Here is a 21,343-nt window from a genome sequence, read left to right on the forward strand (position 1 = left end):
AGATACACTTTACGTTCCGTGCATCAACTGGTAAAGTGTTTGAAGGTGAGGCCCGGTTGGCAGAAGTCTGGGTATATAAATCAAAGTTATTACAGCTTGAACCAAGCATAGATACAAACAGTGGAACGTTTGGAAAAAACATGTGCACACAAATATTGTTTCAGGGACATGCCTGCAAAAACCGGCTACAAGAGAGAATATAAGTATGGATTTTATGGCTGAGGAGAGAGAGCAAGAGAAACCGAAGGTTTGGTGGGAAAAAAATGAGAAGTGATGCATGACAGAGGATAACTGCTTAGAAGCCAGAAATAGGATCTTTATGAAAACACATTATGTAATTGATTAAAATACCACACTTAAAAGAGAGGCGAGATGGATTTAAATAATTGCCAATGCTGATAGCAGGTAAAAGTAATACTGCCGTCTGTATCTTGGAGGCCCAGATTAATTTACTGAACTTACCACTTTGATGCCTTGACTTTGATCTCCCTTCCCCTTAGTTCCCTTGCCACCTTTGGTCTCCTTTTTGTTGTCATTTTCAACTGCCACAAACAGGAAGCAGAATTAATATGGACACTTTTCCGTTGGGGAGATTACGCAGCATTTGGACAGGGGAAAAGGGAATGTAATATAATATAAAAATACATATTTACATCATTTGTAGTTCAGTAGACATTTAAGGTTTACCTTGGACAAATGAACAATACAAAAATAATGCTGATCATGTGCAGATGCCAAACTTCTACCTCATTATTTCATGAAAACATACTTTAGAAACGAAAAAATTCTTATATTTGCTGTTAAAATTCAATGTGCATAGAGGATGAATCAATGATTTTCTAGACCAATGAGCCAGGAACCTTGCCACAAGCTCAGGGCAAACTTTCTTTTCACAAAAAAAAATTGTATGGCTACCGACTCTGTCTGCTTTCTGTCCAAACTGGTTCATGGTTGTTTTCTGACTTGTGAAGCGTAAACTTGTTAGGTCTGCCACATTGAAACCACTGTACTGCAGTATGCGCTGCTTGGAATCATCAAATGAGGAATTTCAAAATATTACAAACCTAACGTGTCCACAAGATGTGTTTGTGTACCCATACAAATGTTTATATCAATTCTTCAAAATTATTTTTGATATTTTAAAGTAAATTAAATTCACGCTGACCCTTTCATATCTACTGTCGGGCTGCACTTTAAGATTATACTGTTAAAATGGCATCAGTTTAATCAGACATTGAGTTTCTATATCTGACAGCATTTTCTCGCTGCTACAGCTGAACAAGCCACCATGGTTTGTTAAACATAATAATATTGGCTAAAATTGCATAGCAGCTTTTAGAGATGCACTGAAATCGGGACATTTTCCTAAACTCTTCCGGAGGGGCTGAATGTGAGATGGCAAATGTCCACGAAAGGTAGCTCCGGATATTTTCGGTAAAAATTGTCCTTGTCCAAACAATCCCCTGCAGCATGATTCATATGTGAATGGCAAACTCCATGTCTGAAGCGTTCAAACCATTTCTAAGGACCAACGAAATCGAAATGGATCAGGCGGCCATGCAAAGGAAAACATTTCCAACCTGCGGGCAGTCTTTTTATAGTTTGTGCTAATTTGTCCAGTGCATACCTCATGCAAAGCACTACACAGAATAACAAATAGCCCTTTCAAAAGTGGTTTCAGGCACTATATCTTCTTGACACAATGCTAAACTGTAGATGTCAAAATTATGGTAATGATATTCCTGAAAAAGATCACTTTTATTATGGTCTCATTGTCACACACGTGTGATCCATGTATTGAAAGATGCAATAATGTTATAAAATATGCATGTTCTTGTGGCTCTATCTGTGGCATAAGCAAGTGTCCACACACACACACACACACACACACACACACACACACACACACACACACACACACACACACACACACACACACACACACACACACACACACACACACACACACACACACACACACACACACACACACACACACACACACACACACACACACACACACACACACACGGTAACCTTTGAACATTCACTCAAGTTATGCAAATGATTCAACCTTTAAAAGGTGACGATGTCTGCAGCATCAGCTCCGGGTGCTCTCTTTGTCCCATTTTCTGTTCTTTCCAAAAATATTAATGGGCATAATTCTCCTAAATTCTATGGGCATAATTCTCCTAAAAAACTGAAGCATCTTCAGTTTTGTGCTCACTTTGGACCTCCAAAAACCCTGAAACACCGGAGAAGGATCAAAATGACATTTGACCATTTTTCCTGGTCAACACTTACCCTTGGCCTCCACCTACATATACAGATATTACCCCTGAACAATCGAACCTTCAGTCCTGATTCTAAATTGTTCTAGGAGGCTCACAAAATGGCCACACAGGTAATGGACATCCACTTTAGCGAAGCAGGCTGTGGTGTTCACGGATGTCCGCATGAACTTCTGCATACCACCAGGATGTGAAATGACCTTTCTCTCCTGAACAAATTCCATTTCTATGGATGGCTGCTTGCAGTCCTAACCCTGGCGTCAAGATGCTTTCGCAAGTGTAAGCCATTATTTACTAAAAGATTGAGGAGGAATTATGGGAGGCAAACATGCAGTCACGCACAAAACCCCACTCTAATTATTAAAAGTTGATGGATTAGATGGTCACACCGCATTGTCCCTTTCCCACATTTTACAGTATCTCTGACTCTAAGTCTTCTTTTATTATAAGTCATATCTTGCTGTGTATTTACTGTGTGCTGTATGATAATAGCTCCAATGCACAGTAGAGGCCTACTTTTGAATAAAGTAGTGAGATTTGTGTTTATTGCTACTTAATTTGGCTATGACAGTTAGAGTTAAGAGGAAATGACAGGAAATCAGTAATCACAGGTATTGATTAAACAATTTTTGGGCCATTAAAAAAATATTGACATTGTATTTACACATGGGGCCTGTTTGATTACGGCAGTAATAACAGGCTGAATAAATGCTGAGGAGGAATTCTCTTAATGGCTTTCGACTTGCCTGAAATAAAATGACTGCCATCCAATCCAGTCATTTGCACTTCCATATTCTAAAGGGTTTCCATTAATAAAACTGTGCTAGACAACTAGATTACAGAGCATTTATATGTTGCATTTCTGTGTTAATGTGCAAATTGGCATCTGTGTGCACATTTGTGTGGTCTGAAAAGCTTTCGAGCGAAACGCATGTTTAAGAGATATAGCTGAAACACACGAGTGGCTAACATGCCACATTTGCAGCTGTATAGTCACATCTACTGTTTGCTAGTAGTCGTAGAAGTAAAAAAAGTAGTACAATATAGTTGTATAATAGCAAAAAATATGCTAGTGTAAAATCATTTCAGGTTTAAGCTCATTTTCCTAAGCACAGAAATGTCAGTCTTTAGCAACCTAAACTGTATAATCGCCTGCATGAAATTTAATACCAGAAGCATAAAATGTATATGAATTATACAAAGATTGAGATCGGCCGACAAAGAATCCACTAGACGGGCTGCTGGTGGCCTTAAATTGGCATATTCGTGGGGAGGGTTAGGAATCCCTAGGTAATCATCACAAACATTTTTTTCAAAAATGAGTTTGTATATGTGTCTTTAGTACCTTTCTCTGGTTGTAGTTGGTTCAGTCGACTGTGGAGAAGCTGGACAGAAAAGTCTCGCGACACGGAGCTCAAGCCTTCCTGCCGCAGGATGGACAAGGATTCCAGCGGCAACTCCAGCAACTTCCTGTCTGCCAGCAACACCACATATTCCCCTGGTTCTGTTGGTAAATTAGCTGTGTGCACACACAAAGCACAATGATTTGCACATGTTGTGTGTAAGCTGTGTAAGTCAACGTGTATCACATGAAAGCACGTGCAGCAGCAACATTGGCTTGAGGAGGACAAGCTGTAGCCTCCTCAAATATAAACCCGCTGATGGGCTGCCAGATAGGAATCATGTTGGCATAGTGGTTCAAGTATTTCAATGTAAAGATAACAACAACGCCTGTAGGGTGACACATGCACACACCGACCATACTCCACACTTACGTGAGCTCACTTTTTCTTCGTTATGTTTGGGGTTGGTCATTTCAGGAAATGGTACTGGTGCACACTGGAGCCTAAGGCAGATAAGGGCAGTTGAGGATCAGTTGGGCTATAATGCCTTATATCTGACAAGTGTACATGATAGAGCCAGATTGTGTATGATGTGACAACTTGCGAGAAATATAGAAATGCAGCACTTCCTGTGTAAGCCTGCAGTGCGCAGTTGTGAATGCAATGGGAAGGACACACCTGACAGGCCAAGCTTACGAAAAAAACACTTGAACACACACTTAAAAAAAAAATTCTCACAGTGGACATTTGTACCTGCCACAGTGATAAAAATTAAGTATAACTGGTGACATTAATAATGGCTCTGCCCTTTTAGGTCTAGAAAGCATGCAAAAAAAAAAATCAGGATCCTGACACTGGAGCACTTAGCATTAAACACTATAAAGTAAAAAAGGGATATTGACAGTATACCTAGAATAGTATTTTCAGAGGACTCTTGACTTGTGGAACTGTACATGATCTCAAAATCATAAAACCCCTTTTTATAGGTAACCGCAGACTTCTGAACATTAAAAGAATCAATGTTAACAAAATAAACCTTGTGGATGGTGAGTGGAGAGTCTGATGTAAAATACAGTACTTTACCTCAAGCAAGAGTCAAACTGTGTGAGGAGTGGATTCAAATAGTCTTCCATATCTTGTACAATTTTGTTGAAGTGAGGTGCTAACTTTTCGTCACCAGCAGTTTTCTATTAAGGGGAACAAAAAACGGGGGAAAAAACGAGTTTCAGTTGGTGTGATGTATTATTCATTGTTTCAGGCCACTCATTACATTCTCTCTCTCACACACACACACACTTATTTCTATCAGCTTCACATTACTTGGATGTAAAAGTCAGCTGACCCATGTCTCCCGAGTTAGGAGGAATAAACATGAGATGATAATAATTGCAGTGGAGTGAGCGTATCTATCGGGCTAACAGTAGATAATGTGTGAAAGAAGATCGACATACACAAGGAACGGCCTGCCGCTTCTCCGGGGTCTCCACTCTGCCCTCAGCAAAGGCAAGGAACTGCTCCCTCAGTGCCAGCAGAGCCTGTGGGCAGGCTGAAACCTTGGCCACTCTAGAGCACGTCAGGGTAGCTGCAACAAATGGAATTGATGCACAATCAGACGTGTGTACATACAGACACATACGGGTCTTGTAATTGGTCCCTTTGAGCACCTCCGCCGCCGCCTCCTCACGCTCCTCCTCGGCCGCCTCATCCTGTTTTTCTGCGCCGTTTCTTTTTCTTTCTATTTTACGAATTTGTCCTCATTATCAGGCAACGGGTCTAGATATGATCAACTGCGTGTTTTCTAGTTCTATTTTTTCTACTTATGTCAGACTATTCCCAGGAAAGGTCATGTGAACAGGTAGTACAATGCGAAAACCCAGTGATTACTGGTTGTTCCATGCCAGGCCAGTTGCAGAGAGGTTTTTCTACATTTGACTGCTTCTTGCCCCTCTCCATATCTTCATTAAATCTGAATATTTTATCTGCCTTGCACATAAATGTTACATTAATGTATTTGGCTCCATTTACATGCTGACAATGCTACACCATATCCCGGAGTTATGGAACAAATTAGATGAAAAAAAAAAAAGCTGAATATGTTATGTTTTAAATGTCCCACGTCTCTTTGTATTGTGAACGTTGGTTTAGAAAATGAAAAAGCACCACACCTGTAACCTGCGGAGTCTTTCCTTTTTGATTTTCTGGAGCTTTGGTCATCTCATAGAAGCCCCCATAAAGTTCTGAGCTAAAAATGAAAAACACCAACACAAGGACTTTAACACTTTATCTACAAATGAGATATTTCACAAGTTTTTTAATAACAGATGCTTTCTATCAGCATCCACAAACATAATCAAATCCATTTCAATTTCCAGCCCTCTAGTGGATGGTATACCATACAGCAAGAGCCTTCTGCTCCAGGTGAGAATGTTTGTAGTCTGTAGACTCTCAACCTAATTGTCCTTCAGTCATTTACTCATGTAACATGACACAGTCAGAGGCACACAGGGACAGAAATGATGACATAGATTAGAAATTACCCATCTTCAGAGTGCTGAAGCAGCAGGATTTTCAGGTTGGATGGGAGCTCTGCAAGGATGTTTAGGTGGTTGGGATTAATGGTCAACTGGCTGAAGGCCTGCGAATCAGAGAGTCATTTCAAGATCACAACATCATAGCATAAACATGGTCCTTGATGTTTGATTTCAGAAAATAAAAAAACCCTGTTGCACAAGAAAGGTGCTGCCAGAGATGCAGAAGCAGAGAAGCAGAAATGAAACAGGGGAATAATTATTTGCATTTCAATTTGAAAGGCTTTTGAAACAGGTTGAACGATTATCATACAGCTAAACAACAATGACTCACTATTAATTAAAAACTAATTAGAATGGGTTCAACTCTACTTTTCAACCTAACAAGACTGACGCTCATAATACCTCAGAGACATCACAGAATAAATTATGACATTGAGGTAATCAGAAAAAATATCAATCACCTCATCTTCACAATGTAGAGATCCTTTCAACCTTCATATAAGCGTCATTTAACTTGCATCTGAATTGAAGAATATAATCATCATGAAACAATATATCAGATAGCCGGTTACACCACCAAAGTCAAAATACTTGACTTGCACTATTAATCAATGTTTTTGTGATAACAGTTAAAATCACCTGTCTATAGGGGGCAGCTAGATTAAACATCACATTGTTGTCAATCCGAAATCCTATATACAGTACATACATCTAATTTTGTGACCCCTTCAGCTAATCGACCCTTAATTCTCAATAAAATATCACTACTGAAACTCACCAGCATCAATGGTTCTTGAAATGCACAAATAGCATAAAGTCACATAGTCACAAACACAGGATGTTTGCAGTCCAACCACTCTGTGTGATTTTGGAATCATACAGTACATTCAGAGCAAAGGCCATAACAGCACCAATAGCATGTACCGCATCAGGGGAATTTACAAAGATGGGTATGACAGCATCCATAAATCATGAGTTGGGAGGTTTGTGACCCGGTACCTTGGAGAAGCTGTTAAGGGAGTCCTCTGCTCCCTTCAGCATGCTGCTGGGCCTCTCCTCCTGAGAGAGGAGCAGTTTCCTGTGGAGGCTGAGCAGCGCGGAGAGCTGGGACACGCTGGTGTCAGTACAGGCAGAATTCAGGACTTTGGCCATCACGGCAACCGTGCAGCAGCTCTGGGAACGAACAGGAGAAGATGAATGGAGGAGTGAAAGAACCTCGCAAGAAGCTAATAGCAGGAATCACATTCGGTGAACGCCATTAAGTGAGTGAAGATGATTTGTAGGGTACGGGTGCACTGGAGTGTGAAATGCATAGAGCCACCTGCAGTGTGCTATGCATGCAGGAAGTCAGTGGCAGCATAAGGACCACTAGTTCATACAATGTACAATACAATGTGGACATTTCTACAGGGTACATGGGTATAACAGTGATGAGACGCCAACTGAAACCTGATGATTATTATGTAATCCCCCCCCCCTAAATTATACATACACTGTATTATCAAGACAGTAAATGACTCTGATGATCTGATGCATAATACCTGAAACAAGGCAAGGTATTGACCTGCCACTGCAGGTTCAGACTGGCCATGACAGTCCAACATGTTGATAGAGGCTTCAGCCAGGATAGACGAGGGCAGTTTATGTTGGAGACACAGGCTGACAGCTTCAGCGAGTGCTTTAGTGGCCTGAGCCAACAGCTGCTGGGCTCTACACCTTCTCCGCTGCACAATTGAGAGAGATCACAAATGCACACACACACAATTACAAAGAGACACAAAAAAGTATTACTGTACTTCATTCTGTTAAAGTGAATCCAAGTTTAGTCTACATGATCACTCAAGCAGACATATTGTGCAGTGGTTGGGTCTCAAAAGATGGAACACGTCCTGGTAAGGCTGACTTCAGAAGATACCAAAATTTATAACTTAAGACAACTGAAGCCTCAGATTAACTCAAATTAATCTTCAGAAAGCATTTTGTACATGAGGACTGTCAGCTCTGCTCCCCATCTTTTCCACTGGAATCATCACAAGAGGAACAATTATAGTGACCAGTTATTCTTGAAATGAACCTTTTGGTGTGCGAGTATTGTTTTTAGATAAATGTGAACCTATTCTTGAGGAGTAGCAAAAACCCTAAAGCACAAACAATGTATGTGGGTATTAGTCGTGTTATTGATTGACTGAGATCCAAATCTTGACATTTCAATGCAAAGGGTTTGAATTCTACAATTTGTGAGGTAAATGTGCAAAGTGACTGCCCTCTACTGGTTGAAACCAGGCACCTGCAATTGAATTTTACTATTGGCGGATCTGGAGACAGTTTACGTCAACCACCATCATCAACCATGCAGATTGTGGGTGGGGAGTAATATCGAAGAACGGAGTAAGCAGATTGCGTGAATTTAGTATAGTGATTGAGTAGTTTACTGCAAAACGATCAATCTATGGATTGAAAATCTGGCAGATGGATTAGTAAAGAAAATAATAGCTGAGTAGGCATAATAGCTGTTTTCTAATGCCATTTGAACACAGCACTGTGTTTTAATGGCATTTTTTCAAAAATGTGGGGTGAAGTTACACTTTAAAATCAAACACATCAAATAATGATTCTATATATTATTTACATTCCTCTTTTTGTGTTAAATTTGATGTAAAAGTCAGAACTATAAGTAGTAAATATACTATTTGCTTTTTCCAACTGGACCATTGTTGTTATTCATAGTTCTAGCCTCTTGCTGTGGTTCTATTCAGTTTAATCAAACTGAAAGGACATTTAAACCCTGTATTGGTATGTTCTGTTTAACCCCAAACAGGAGCCCATGCCAGATTTTCCAGCCTCTGCTTCCAGGTGTCCATTATAGTCGTGACTTATCAAATGTTTTGCTATAGTTTAGCAGACAAGTTTTCACATTTACAGATTGTGTTTTTACATAAGGATACAACGTCTGTGCTATTTAAATGATTGTTTACCTGGCAACTATCTCCTGATTGCTCCAATGACAGATTAAATGAACTGATTAAAAATGTCTGTGAAGGCATTTATCTACTTTTGATATGATTTAAATGGCATCTAGATATGAATAAATAAAACTTTGTCTCGTAACAGTTTAATCAGAGTGCAGACAACCCCGTCAAACCTCAATCTTACATCATTCAACCTTACTTAATATTCTAAAACGATGCCACAGAAATAAAACATTCCCACCATTGGATAACTTTTTCCGTAACTTTGATGTGGACATGAGATCTCACTGCACTGACTTTCACATTGGGAACAATGAGAACACCCAGGGATCTGCCTCTGGGGGATTTGAGAGGTGAGATGAACCTCAGGATGAAGACCTCAGATAAGATATGACTCAGGAGTGATGGGGTCACTTGTCAGGAGGTATGTACCTGCAGCTCAACAGTTTTAGCAGAGATCATCCTTCGCTCTTTTCTGCTTGATTCTCTGTCTTTCTCTGAATTCTCCTCAACAGAAATGGTTCTGGGGTCAGACCATGCCTCCTCCTGCACAAAGAACAATGATCATGATTAGTATAAATTCCCCTCATGATCACAAACTATGAAGACTAAGGCTCTTAAATGATGTAAGCAGACTTCTTTCGCTCTAATCACTTTAAGCTTCTCACCCTGTTAAGTCTTTGGTGTACGTGTGTGTTTGTGTCCGTATTCCCAAAAAGACCAGTATGTAAAATTCCCTAAAATTTCTATGACTTCCCATAGTTAACCAAGGGTGCGTTAATGGTGTAAGTGATTTCCTTTTGGTAAGTTGTTTCTGGTTTGGAATCTGGTTTCTGTAGCTTACATCAAAGCCCTCTATGCATCAGACTTACTCTATATACACAAACATAAATGTGATGTGTTGCCTACATGCTTGTGTTTGTCCCAGAGAGCACACAGATACAGAGGGTCCTCCTGCACAGCCAGCAGTCTCAGGTACTTTCCCATCAGACCGAGGTAGCGAGCTCTAGTCTCCATGTTGTCCAAGGAGTGGGAACTGACTGCAGCCAGCTGGCCCAGAGCCACCTGCCCCACAGTACTGCCCACACTCACCCATTCCTGGACAAAACACAAGAAGGTTAAAGTGAAATGAGGTGTGAATAACAAGCATTGAACCCTTTGGATACGCAAACTTTCCAAAATTAGTTTGGAAACACTGACAGATGCTCAGGAATTGGCTGGACAGAAACAAAAATCGTTTGTTTTTTTCCTTTTCCCTATAGGAATCTGTTATTAAAGCTTCTCAGAAGTAGAAATGTGAGACAGGACGGAGGAGAAGTGCCATGTCCCTGTGCTATGAAGACAGAGGGAGACGAGAAAAAGCAAGTGAGAATGAGAGACAAAGAAAATTGAGATTTACTGCTTGTACCATTTATAAAGACCAAGTGAAGAGCTCCTGGAGGACAGCACTTGTCATGTCCACAGCCCTGCAAGCTCATCTGAGCCTAAACTATTGATATTAAATGAGCAATTTCCAATTCAGAGTTCTGTATGATGCAATCGCGAACATCTTATTTGGCTTGCGTCGAGTACTGATGGAGAGCCTACTTGGAAGGATGGTTTGTTGCTTGAATTGTTTGGTAATGGCCGTGATAATAAAAGGCAAAAGATTATGAAATTTGCCCTCGAGTGGTCACAGTGTCTTTATAGAAGGTCAAAGATAAGGGCTATAAATTACACGATTGTCTTATGTTGCTTTGCATGTTAGTGTCCCCACGTGGCGAATATAAAAAATAGCTCTGACCTATAGCTCATATTGCAGGTGTATCTTCAGATTTTAGATCAATGAAGTTCACTGCAGCTCTAAAAGATAAGTTCATTAATGTGTTGATAGTCTATGGTTTATACTACAGCAGTCATGTTCATTATCCAGAATCATGTCATCTAATGCATTAAGTGTTTTAATAGTTGTTTGTCAACCATGGAGTTATGTTGCACATATGTATAAAGTTATACCTGTGAGTATGATCAACTCATTAGTGTGTTCATTGGATTTGCGGCAGTCTTATCATTTAAAAGAAGATTCTTTACATATTTATTGTGCCGGGTAAGTGTGATTATGGAGTCATTAAGTATGATTGAGTTTTTACATTTGTGTTACCTGTTCTATCGAGTTTGGCTCAGGTGTGCAGCGTGCAAACTCCTCCAGTGCTATCTCAGAAGAGTTTTTTGTCTCACGGGAAAGAGCTTGGCACTTCTCCTCAGCACAAAGCTCCTCCAGCACGGCCAGACAGAACCTTGCCAGGAGCAGCCGCAGGCGCAGCAGCCTCCGCTTAGCTGGCAGCGAAATTCCATGAGTCTGACGAGGACAGAGAGAACCAGCATAGAAACAAAAGAGAGAAGTTATACACAAAAGTATGGGCAGTCGCATGCATTAGGTCATTAAGGGAAATGTAAGACACATCAGAAATAAACACGTCACTATGTATGAGGCATGGAACAAACAAAAAATTATTTTTTAAACTCTGTTTAAATGATTAAGAACACTCAGAAGAACCCTCTCTTTAAAATAATGACTAATATTAAAACAGTATAAAGATGATTGCTCTTAAGCTTCGGGTTAGGGTACAGGCGTGGGTTGCGTTGATAAGTTTACAGACATATACTGTAGAGACTTAAGTGAAGTGTAGCAAATGAGACATTTGGAAAAGGTCGGAATGAGACTGAAAAACACTAATTTATATAAAATGTAATTGGATGTTGAACAAAAGTAAGCCATGCTCTCAAAGATAAATAAATGAGCATGGCTTCAGTGATTACGGCTGCTGCCTCTCTTCAGTGCACGTTGGACGTCAGAACTTATTAGGGCAGCAGCACCATCTGCTGAAAGCACACTGCTACGACCCAGCCTTCGACGGCTGAGTCAAACATCTACAGAAGATACAGAAAACTCCAACTGAGTTTTTGATAATAATTTGCAGCAGGTGTAAGGAGTTGTTCAATCAATCTTTCCTTTGTGATTCCATCAACCTCTAATTTAAGAACGCAGTGATTTTCTCTCTGTCATTTCGCCATAAAAAAGAAAATGTCAGTGCAAAACCCATTCTTTCTTAATGCTGACAAACATGAGCAGATGTTTTTTCTAAATAAGTAGAGCCAGTGGAGTGCCATAAGTGTAGATCACAGGTTGGTTTTTTTTTCAAAGAAAGGAACATGCATGCACTTTATTTACCACCTCCTGTGGGGGGAGCAGACTCTGAGCATTCAGCACCACACGTTCCTGCACTGTGACAGCCAGCTGCAACTGAGAGAGGCCATCGAGCAGGAGGCGCTGTTTATCCTCTTTATGGTTGGTATGGTTGGCTAAAATTCTGTAAAGGAATAATGTGGCATAAAGACAAAAGAGACAGATAAAAACAAAGCATGATTGTGGCAACGTGGCCTAAAACTAGCTTGAAATCCTTCCTTGGTTTGATTCATGTGTGGACTTTGAAGAACTTAAATGTCAAAGGATTCTTAGTAAACTAAAAAAATGTATTTACAAATGGAGAACTGTATGATTTGTAGAAAATTCAGTTAACAGTCAGATCTAGAGGGGCACGGCTGACTAACCTCACACCATGTGCGTACTCTGCATGTGCCTCTGCTGCCTGTTGTCTGTATCCGAGGTTAGTGAAACTACTGGCACACTCTCTGAGAGTATCGCAGGCAGCTATTAGCCTCTGGACCGTCTCAGTGCTGAGTGTCTCTCCAGCTTCACCACCACCACAGGCACATATACTTTCCATGGCACCTCTGGAACACAACACATTGCATTAGTTAAAGATCATAGTGTAGTTATAGCTTGTTTGAGTATGTTTGGTTTAGTGCTTATAGATGTTTTTAAAGACAGTTCCATGCTGTACAGCTGAGAAACATGTTCCACATTCACACAAAGTTAGCTTGAATGAAATAATGGCTCATGGATGTGAGTCTTTACATGTTATTAATAAAGCCTTAGAGTAAAAACAATAAACATAGTCTTGGGTTTTTCACTCTTTCTTTTTTAACCAAAACTGGTGCAGAAAAAATGTGCAGTTTAAAAATGTTCTTAAACACCTTAATCAAAAACAACACAGAATTAACCAGGAAAAAGAATGCAATCATCAGTTCTGACCACACAGTTGTGGAGTTACCTCATCTCCAAAGAGGTGATCAAGAATGTGAGCTCTGGGACTCTGTTAACCTGCTGCTCCAGGACCAGCTTCAGAGCCCCACAGCCTTGCTTTATAATCTGATCAGCCTGTGGAAGAAAAGAAAAAAAGGGGCACAACAGGAAAATGATTCACTACAAAAACAAAACGAACTGCACTGCAGAGGTTCGTTTAGAAGGTGGTGATTTTATACCTTGGCTTGTGCATCTTGGTGTCTCTGGCCCACCACAGCTCTAACCTTGGTGAGGGTGAGTTGGTACCAGAACTCTTCACCCCCACTGAGGCCTCGGGCTTTGTCCAGCAGGATCAGAGCTTGGGCATGGTTCTGCTCTTCACAAGCCAAAGTGGCCTGACTGAGCAAACTTCTCGCCATCGCTTTCTGATCTCCAAACTCCTGATAAGAGAGAATTTGAAAAACATCTGTATCTGTATTATCAATAAATCATAGGTTAACCTTTTTTACTAGAGAAAATATTTGTCATCCATTGTTGCCAGTAATCGTAAAACTGTTGGTTTTTAAATTCAAGGTGATCAAGATTCATTAGTATTATTCAGATTGATTGTCAGACTCTGACACTGTGGGCTTCTTCTCTCTCAGCTCACCCTTGCCACGAAGTGAGCCTCTGTCATGAGCTGTCGGGCCGCTTGATAGAGCTCCAGGCTGAGGCAAACCTCAGCTTTGTCCAGCCAAATGTCCTGAGCGCACACACTCCGTCCCTGTTGCCCAGGCCCAACGTTTTCATCCATCTCAGCTTTCTAAAAAATAAATAGACTTTCTGAATGTTGCAGCTTCAGAGCAAATTATCATTGGTCTGACTTGGTGTCTCCCAGAGTCATAAGATTCATGCAAGAATAAAGTGCAAGATTTGTGAATTCATTGCAAATTCCACATAACTAAAACTAATATAAATACAAATGAATATGTGAGAACAATTCCACAGCCTTTATGAAAGCAACATAGGTAACAATATCATCTTAAAAAAAACTAAAATCAACGAGTCAAGTTGACCAGCAAACCCTGTCGGTTGCGACAGGGTTTCACCCTGTCGCAACCGTAATAAACATTATCATCATCCTCATGTACATCAACATCAACACAATCACTACCATCTACTGACCCTGGCCTGAGTTCAGAAGGGAAATTGAGTTGGGAAGGAACGAGTGCCTGAATCTGTTGCTCTTTACAGCGAAAAATCTGAACCGAGACCCAAAAGGTCAAATCTGAAACTCGGCGTGAAGGGGGTGGGCGCTGACCATCAGGATGGATTTAGCCTTCTGAACTACAGGTCTGTGGTACAGGTCCATGCTGCTGCTCAGCTGGACACATACAGGATTTAAATGCCGACCTTCACTATTTTGGAGAGAGCAGTTCTGGCCTCGACACTGAGATGACAGTACCAGAAGATCACAGCGGACACAGAGACAGACATGACTTATTGCTGGGCTATAAGCATGCACACACGCACACACATCAACACCATGTGAGAAAAATGGGTAAAAACGGGAAAAAAACGTTATGTTCTCTGCAAGGATCTTGTAGTTTTATAGTTCTAAAGTTTATGAGATGAGCCCTGTAGACCTATATTAGAAATACACGCTGCTTAAAACTCATTCCAGGTTTATGAGATGAGTGATTAAGACTGTCATAAACTCATATATGAATCTGCCATCATTTAGTGTTACATTATAAAAGTAGTAATAAGAGCATGCTCTAAATTTCCTTGGCCAATGTGCAGTTCAGTTGGTCACTTGGCACGTGCCAATCATCTTCTGTAGTAAGTAATAAAACGAGTTTATTAAATGTTGTATATCCTTGTAAATGTTCATCATTTGATGCAAAATAAAAACATATATGTATTTTGTGAGCAGCAAGCTGACCTGATTGTGAACTTCGCAAAGCACTCTCTTGTCCTTTGAAAGAGCGATCACTTTGTGGCACCTGGAATCAAGATTGTGATATTATAAGTTTATGAAAGACAAATGTTCAGACATCACATCTTTAAAACTGAGTTGACATGTACCTCATCTGCTCTTCTTCCTGGATTCGGCACAATTCCGAGAGATTCCCCTGATACGGTGTCTCCAAATTCAGCAGACAGCAGGTCCTCAGAATTCTAATGAGGTGTAAAAACAGGAAACGACAATGCAATGAGTCACCACACGACATTGACTTATTGGAGAAAACAGGATTCCTGATGGTCAGAAATAGTGCCACAAGTTGATGGTTATCAGTCCCTCAGTTTTTCTGTGATTCCTTCAGTAAATCAGCTGTTTGACAGCTGACTTTGGTAAAATCATTGTCTTGCAGTAGTACACTATTTAAACAAAGTGTGTTGCAGTGTTGGAAACAGGCTGACACAAAAATGAACTTATCTATGTGTTGTTCATATCCCAACAATAACAAGAGTTCTCTTTCAAGGTAGCATTGAACATCATTTACATTTTCAGACTTGCAATGCACAGATTAAAGAAATATATATGAAAAATTAACCACTGGAAGTTGGAAATTTGGATGTGTTATACCACTAGTGGTTAAGCCTCAAACAGAGATGAGGAATGGGCTACAGACACCTGGTAAGCTCTCTTCTTTTTAAGTCCCAATTTCAAACTTCAAACACATCACTTCAGGTATTTTATCAGAATTTGCAGTTCCCTCTGAAGATTCATAAAACATTTTCCTCATATGTTTAAGTATTCCCCAACACCCTGTGAACAGAACCTTGATGTTTAGAATTGACCGGAGTTCCGCTTCAATGTGCAGGATGCAGTGTGTTCACCTAAGTCGGTAGAGATCGGAGAGGCTCCTCCGATCCAAAAGGTCGTGAGCTATGGTTTCTGCGAGATGCATGACGGGCAGGGTCAGGTGATCAAGTGAGAGCGAGTGGAGCTCTTTTTCCAGCAGGTTGAGAAAGGACAAGCTTAGACTCTACAGCCAAACAAACACAGGAGAAATAAAGAATGAAAAATCTGATTCTAATGGAGATTCTACAACATGTACATTTATCATCCAGTGTTTTATCAGGATAGCAAATCACCTATGATTTCTCTAATGTAAATCGATCTCTGCATTTCAATCCTGTTTTGGTGATAGACTCATAAATCAACCGCATCACGTGTTTAGCACACGTGTGTGAGCACACATCATTTAATGCATCGTCTTTATCCTACAAATTACAGTTTCATTGAGCGAAATTTATACCCGGGTGATTTTTTGCATACTATGAGAGTAGATGTTCATGACACAGAAAAATGTGAGGGAGAGGAATTACTCGCCTGCTTTGTAATGCTGTGTGTATTGATACAGTGGGGGTTACTGCTGGTTCTGAATATCTGCCTGGTGTGATCCGGACACATGTAGCAAGCCCAGTCCTTCGTAGAAGACGGAAATGTCTGATCCAGGACAACAGGTTTACCTCTGTCTTCTGCAGGGGTTGACTGGTAAGACAATGAGATAAACTACTGAATAGTCAGCATTAACATATGCACACTGTGTTCTTTGATGTTGTATCAGGTACCATGACCGTATTTATTTTGGCCGGCCTGTGCTTCCCTTTGTCCAGGCGGAAAAAAGTTTGGAGCAAAAGTCAAGACGTTACACTCAACCAAATTTTAGCTTTACGACTTACTTCTTTTACATCTTTCCTGCTCTTGCCTTTGCCCTTTTTGGATGCAGTAGAAGGAGGCCGGAGTGGCAGAGCCATCACTATTTCACTGGGATCCTCAAGAGCCACAGCCATTGAAACCTGCAGTTAAAAAACAATGGACAAATATGCACACGCAATACTCAAATCTAACATGATTTGCATTTAAAGAACTGCCTCATCCACACTGGCAAAATAGGAGTGATAGGACAATGTACCTGCCATATTTGAAGCACAAAGGTGTAGGCCTTGAGCAGGTTCAGCTCATGCTCAGGTGAAGTCCTGTCTGCCATGACGGCAAGCAGAGTGTGTGCTCGGACTAGGCCGTCAAGGCGTCGCACTTCCTTCAGATTGGACAGATTTTGTATGAATAACGAGCCCTGGACTCCAACCAAGGACTCCTGTTCATCTGTCCTCGAACCTCTCTTTTTGGACTCGTCCTCTACAGGAAGGATTAACATGTACATTTACTGTACTGTTACAAAGAATTCAACAGTAAAACAAGACACATTATATGCATTCAGTATTTCTGCAATTAGTTTTTCTTTGAAAGAGTATTCAGTTTGTTTCTTATGGAATATAAATAGACTAATGGCACAGGACTGGAGAAAGAGTTCTGTGCTTTCCTGTGTCTTTGTCTGGTCAACTCCTTTTCCTCTCAACAAGATTTGCTTGGTTTGTTGTTTACACAGTGCAACAGTTGAAATGAAAGAAGGAACAAAGACTGAAATCCATTCCATTGCTGATGCAACTATCAAAAAGCTGTGGCATGGCCCTTTTCTGGGTCAGACAGATCAGATGTTATTCCCTTGCGACTAACACAGTGAAAAACATCAAGGATTTCCAAAAAAGTGCCCAGGCACATATGCACATGCGCGAGTGCACACAAAAAGCTGAAGCCATATGGCAAAGGACCCCTGAGATATTTCCATGTCCACCCATGTACCTCGAGGAGACTAACTAGTCATATACAGTGGTGTCATGATGCAGTGAGCAAGATGAGTCAGTCCTACCTGCCCCTTCCGCCTCTTCAGGTTCCAAGTGTAGAAGGATGTCGATGGCCCACTGAACCAGGTGCTGGGCACTGGCTTTGGGGAAGTTGTGACAGTAAAGCCACTGTCCAAACTCGAGCACAAGGTTGACCTTTTGCCACTGAGCCTCTGTGCTCTGCGTCACAAACACAAAACTCAATCAAACATTTCCACTTTATTTATACTTTGAGTCATTTACTCATGAGTGAGTCCAGACAAATTTATTTTGCCAAGTGTTGAACAATCAAGTTTCTTCTATGTCAAGTACTGAGGACCTTGAGCTGGAGCTTGCAGTGCTCCTAGCAGATGTCACCAAACCTAACCTTTAATCCTAATATAACCGTATAACAAAATATGACTTGGCCCCAGTTGTAAGAAACTATTAAAAGTATTAATGTGTGCACACTCCTCCTTTCATGCCACAACAAGGAGCACTACGAAATAAGCTGTAATGACACTAGGGCTCCACAAGATGGTGACTGAGCCTCGTGTTCATTCTCGTCTCGAATTGAAGCAAAAGGGCCTCACAGAAAATAAATTGCTGGATTTAATGAGTGGAATTCACTCATGAAAGTTTCCAACATGATTTATCTGCATTCAGCTGCTGACGTATCAGCTTTTGGTAATAGAATAAAAATGGTGCCAGGGCAGCGGTATTACCAACAGAGAGGTAATGGATTTCTTGTAGCAAGTCAGCTGTTGTGTTATATTGCCAGCACGCAGTGCCACCTGATGCCACATTAACGAACAGCACTGCTCTCCTTCGTCTTGAAGTTTCTGAATGTCCATCAGTACACTTTCTCCGACTTTGGCTTTCACCAGAATACGATATTTCAGCAGAGGTCTGGAAACACAGAGAGGGACAAGATTTCCTTTTGTGCTTCTGGCTCTCTTCCTTTTTAAAAACTTTTTCTTATCTTTGCCTTTTGCTCACAGTCTGTGTCTGGTGCGAGGCATGTCTCTTTGGGCTTTGTCCATCAGCTGCAGAGCACTTTTCCAGTCACATTTATCAACGTGGATGTGGAGCAGCAAAGTGTAAATGCCTGCGCTCAGGGTAAGGTCCTCTTCATCTGCTGATAGAGACATGTATACCGATACAAAGGTACATATTTAGAAGATTGATTGGTCCAAACGGACCATCCAAATGTAAATGTTATAGGGCTTAAAGAGCTCAATGTAAAAAATGGCTGAATATTTTTGTGCTGACCAATATTTTACAGTAGAGCTAAAGACGAAACCCATTAAAGTGATGACAGGAAGTAAAACCAAATATGGAGCCATTTGGTAAAGTTTATTTTTCTGTCCTTTTACAACTCACCTGTTGCTTCAAGTTTAGAACTCCCAAGTGGCAGCGTGCCTTTCACTGCGGCCTGTTTCTGAAATAGGAGAGGGAAGAGACTCATACGTTAGTGGCAAGAGAGGATAGAAAACTATTGGTGGTGGTAAATGTTCTTACTAGAACCTCAACGATCTATAAGACAAATTGCTATCTGACCTTGTCTTGTGTATGACCCTGCCCCCTTATCTCTAAATCCCCATCCACACCCAGAGCCTGCAACAACACTAGCTTCAATCATCTGGCTGAGGTAGTTGTTTCTGATGTTTACATCTTTGAATCCCACACTGAAAAATGTCACATTAAGTCTGTTGAGACAAGACAAAATAGAATGTGAAAGATTACGCTTTTTTCCTCCAACTTACTGTGGGTCAAAGCACTGCTGGAAAACAGTGCCAAGTCAAAAGCCTCATTCTGAAATCTCACATGAGCTGCCTTTAATTATGGATTTAAAGTAATTTCGCAGCTGAACAACTGTTTATCCCAGTGGCTGCTCAAAGGCAGCGATGAGATGTTTTCTCGTACCTAAAGTCTCTCGCCTGCAGCAGCCTCAGGAAGAATTTTCATCAATTTCATCATCAGTGAAAGATAACAGAGCATGTTTAATAACCTTGCCATATATTGTACTATGTTTGATAGCAACTAAACCAGAGTGTTTGAATTTTTTTTATAAAAAAATAGAACAGAATAAGAAAACAAGGCATACAAGGTCAGTTCTGGCTGTAATTCAATTCTTATTTTGCTTACTTGATGTTTATTTTGTTGCTCGTATTCTTTTATGGCTAAAAAATGAAAGTTTTACAAAAGACTTGTCTGATGTTAGGCCTAGAAAGGGGCTGTACAATTTGTACTGAAAAATTATGTACTGTTTTAAATTAGGAAAAAAATATATTATAGATTAAAATATAATACATTTTGCAATTCCTATAACCTATGTGACATTATTATTGTTTTTTAATGATGCATTGATGATGCTTCTGTTGTCATTTAAAAATTAAGTCCTGCCAAGACAGTATAAATGAGGATAGAGAAGGATAATACTTTTCTACGTTTGGTGGTAGTATGGACCAGAGCCTTCAGGATCTTCTCCAGGGGATCTCGGAGTTGCCATCTCTCCTCAGGAGTCTGTGACAGGGGTAGACAAGTGTTCCAGTAATGTCTGGCAGCTCTGACACACAATGCTGGATTCTCAGCCTTTTCTGCATAGCTGTGGAAAAGAGACAGGAGGCAACAGATATAAAGTAAGAAATTAAACATTTCAGTCAGAGCACATTAAGAGAAAGACATTAGTTGATACATGAATAAACTGTGAAAAGCACCTGACACTGGACAGAAGCACCTTCATTGCCTCTTTGTGTGTGTGTAGATCTCCGTTGGACTCATGGACTAAGCTTAAACCCCTAAAACAGGCTGCAGTGCTCAGCAACGCATTCACTGCAGTCAGGTCATACCTGTGGGTGTGAGGACATTCATTAGCAGCCATTGACCTGTAAGGTCAGCCAATCAATCAATAAATAAATAAATCAAACACATGTATATCTAACATACTCTAGACAAACATCAATTCAAAAATGAAAAATGGCTCCTTTATATTAACTGCAATACCCTTGATTATGCACAAGATGTCACCTGCCCCACAGAGAGGAAGCAAAATCTCAAATGCCCCCAATGCTTTTCACATACGTTTGTCACAGCCTCTCTTCCCCATTTTTAAGAATTAGACAAAAAAGACTATTCTATAATTTTGTGATTGTATAAATTTATTATAATCATCCAAACGCACTTACAAAAGACAGGGCATAGTGTTGATGCTCTTTGCTGCTGCCTCCTCCAGCTGCAGAGCACGCTTGGTGTAGCACAGCACCAGGCTGTGGTCCTTGGCATAGTGACAGAACGCAGCCAGCTGGCACCACACCTGCAACTCTACCACAGCGTCCGTCCAGCTGCATTCTGACGCCATGCTCACCAGCTTGAGGTGAGAGAAGAAAGGGGAGGAGAGAAAAATTTGAGTGGTGTTGAGGGAAGGGGA

The 21,343-nt window shown here is 40.6% G+C and overlaps 1 protein-coding gene across 11 annotated transcripts in view; it reads right to left on the reverse strand.

Moving 5' to 3' along the window:
* The window catches only part of LOC118283518 (cilia- and flagella-associated protein 46), a 46,811-nt gene that overhangs the window by 4,354 nt on the left and 21,114 nt on the right, over positions 1 to 21,343 (reverse strand). For 4 of the 11 annotated variants that reach the window (XR_004784558.2, XM_035605585.2, XM_035605586.2 and 1 more), the window contains 31 exons: positions 21,102 to 21,283; positions 20,634 to 20,765; positions 20,356 to 20,521; positions 19,297 to 19,354; positions 18,913 to 19,051; positions 18,639 to 18,822; positions 17,961 to 18,114; positions 17,166 to 17,389; positions 16,933 to 17,049; positions 16,580 to 16,741; positions 16,084 to 16,232; positions 15,328 to 15,420; positions 15,185 to 15,245; positions 13,910 to 14,062; positions 13,500 to 13,700; positions 13,289 to 13,395; positions 12,726 to 12,908; positions 12,337 to 12,484; positions 11,275 to 11,472; positions 10,044 to 10,232; positions 9,567 to 9,680; positions 7,707 to 7,889; positions 7,165 to 7,338; positions 6,172 to 6,269; positions 5,800 to 5,876; positions 5,086 to 5,216; positions 4,718 to 4,821; positions 4,067 to 4,137; positions 3,637 to 3,810; positions 463 to 542; positions 7 to 67 (listed from right to left, as the gene is read on the reverse strand). Coding sequence is in view for 9 of the 11 variants with exons in the window: in XM_035605585.2 (XP_035461478.2) it covers positions 7 to 67; positions 463 to 542; positions 3,637 to 3,810; positions 4,067 to 4,137; positions 4,718 to 4,821; positions 5,086 to 5,216; positions 5,800 to 5,876; positions 6,172 to 6,269; positions 7,165 to 7,338; positions 7,707 to 7,889; positions 9,567 to 9,680; positions 10,044 to 10,232; positions 11,275 to 11,472; positions 12,337 to 12,484; positions 12,726 to 12,908; positions 13,289 to 13,395; positions 13,500 to 13,700; positions 13,910 to 14,062; positions 15,185 to 15,245; positions 15,328 to 15,420; positions 16,084 to 16,232; positions 16,580 to 16,741; positions 16,933 to 17,049; positions 17,166 to 17,389; positions 17,961 to 18,114; positions 18,639 to 18,822; positions 18,913 to 19,051; positions 19,297 to 19,354; positions 20,356 to 20,521; positions 20,634 to 20,765; positions 21,102 to 21,283 (4,267 nt within the window). In the remaining 2 variants the exon portion in view is untranslated. Of the gene's footprint in view, positions 1 to 6; positions 68 to 462; positions 543 to 3,636; positions 3,811 to 4,066; positions 4,138 to 4,717; positions 4,822 to 5,085; positions 5,217 to 5,799; positions 5,877 to 6,171; positions 6,270 to 6,626; positions 6,686 to 7,164; positions 7,339 to 7,706; positions 7,890 to 9,566; positions 9,681 to 10,043; positions 10,233 to 11,274; positions 11,473 to 12,336; positions 12,485 to 12,725; positions 12,909 to 13,288; positions 13,396 to 13,499; positions 13,701 to 13,909; positions 14,063 to 15,184; positions 15,246 to 15,327; positions 15,421 to 16,083; positions 16,233 to 16,579; positions 16,742 to 16,932; positions 17,050 to 17,165; positions 17,390 to 17,960; positions 18,115 to 18,638; positions 18,823 to 18,912; positions 19,052 to 19,296; positions 19,355 to 20,355; positions 20,522 to 20,633; positions 20,766 to 21,101; positions 21,284 to 21,343 lie in introns of those variants that run through there. The other 7 variants (XM_047335181.1, XM_035605589.2, XM_035605587.2 and 4 more) reach the window with 6 other exon arrangements.

The sequence above is a fragment of the Scophthalmus maximus genome, chromosome 10 (genome assembly GCF_022379125.1).
Source record: "Scophthalmus maximus strain ysfricsl-2021 chromosome 10, ASM2237912v1, whole genome shotgun sequence".
NCBI classification, from domain to species: Eukaryota; Metazoa; Chordata; class Actinopteri; order Pleuronectiformes; family Scophthalmidae; genus Scophthalmus; species Scophthalmus maximus.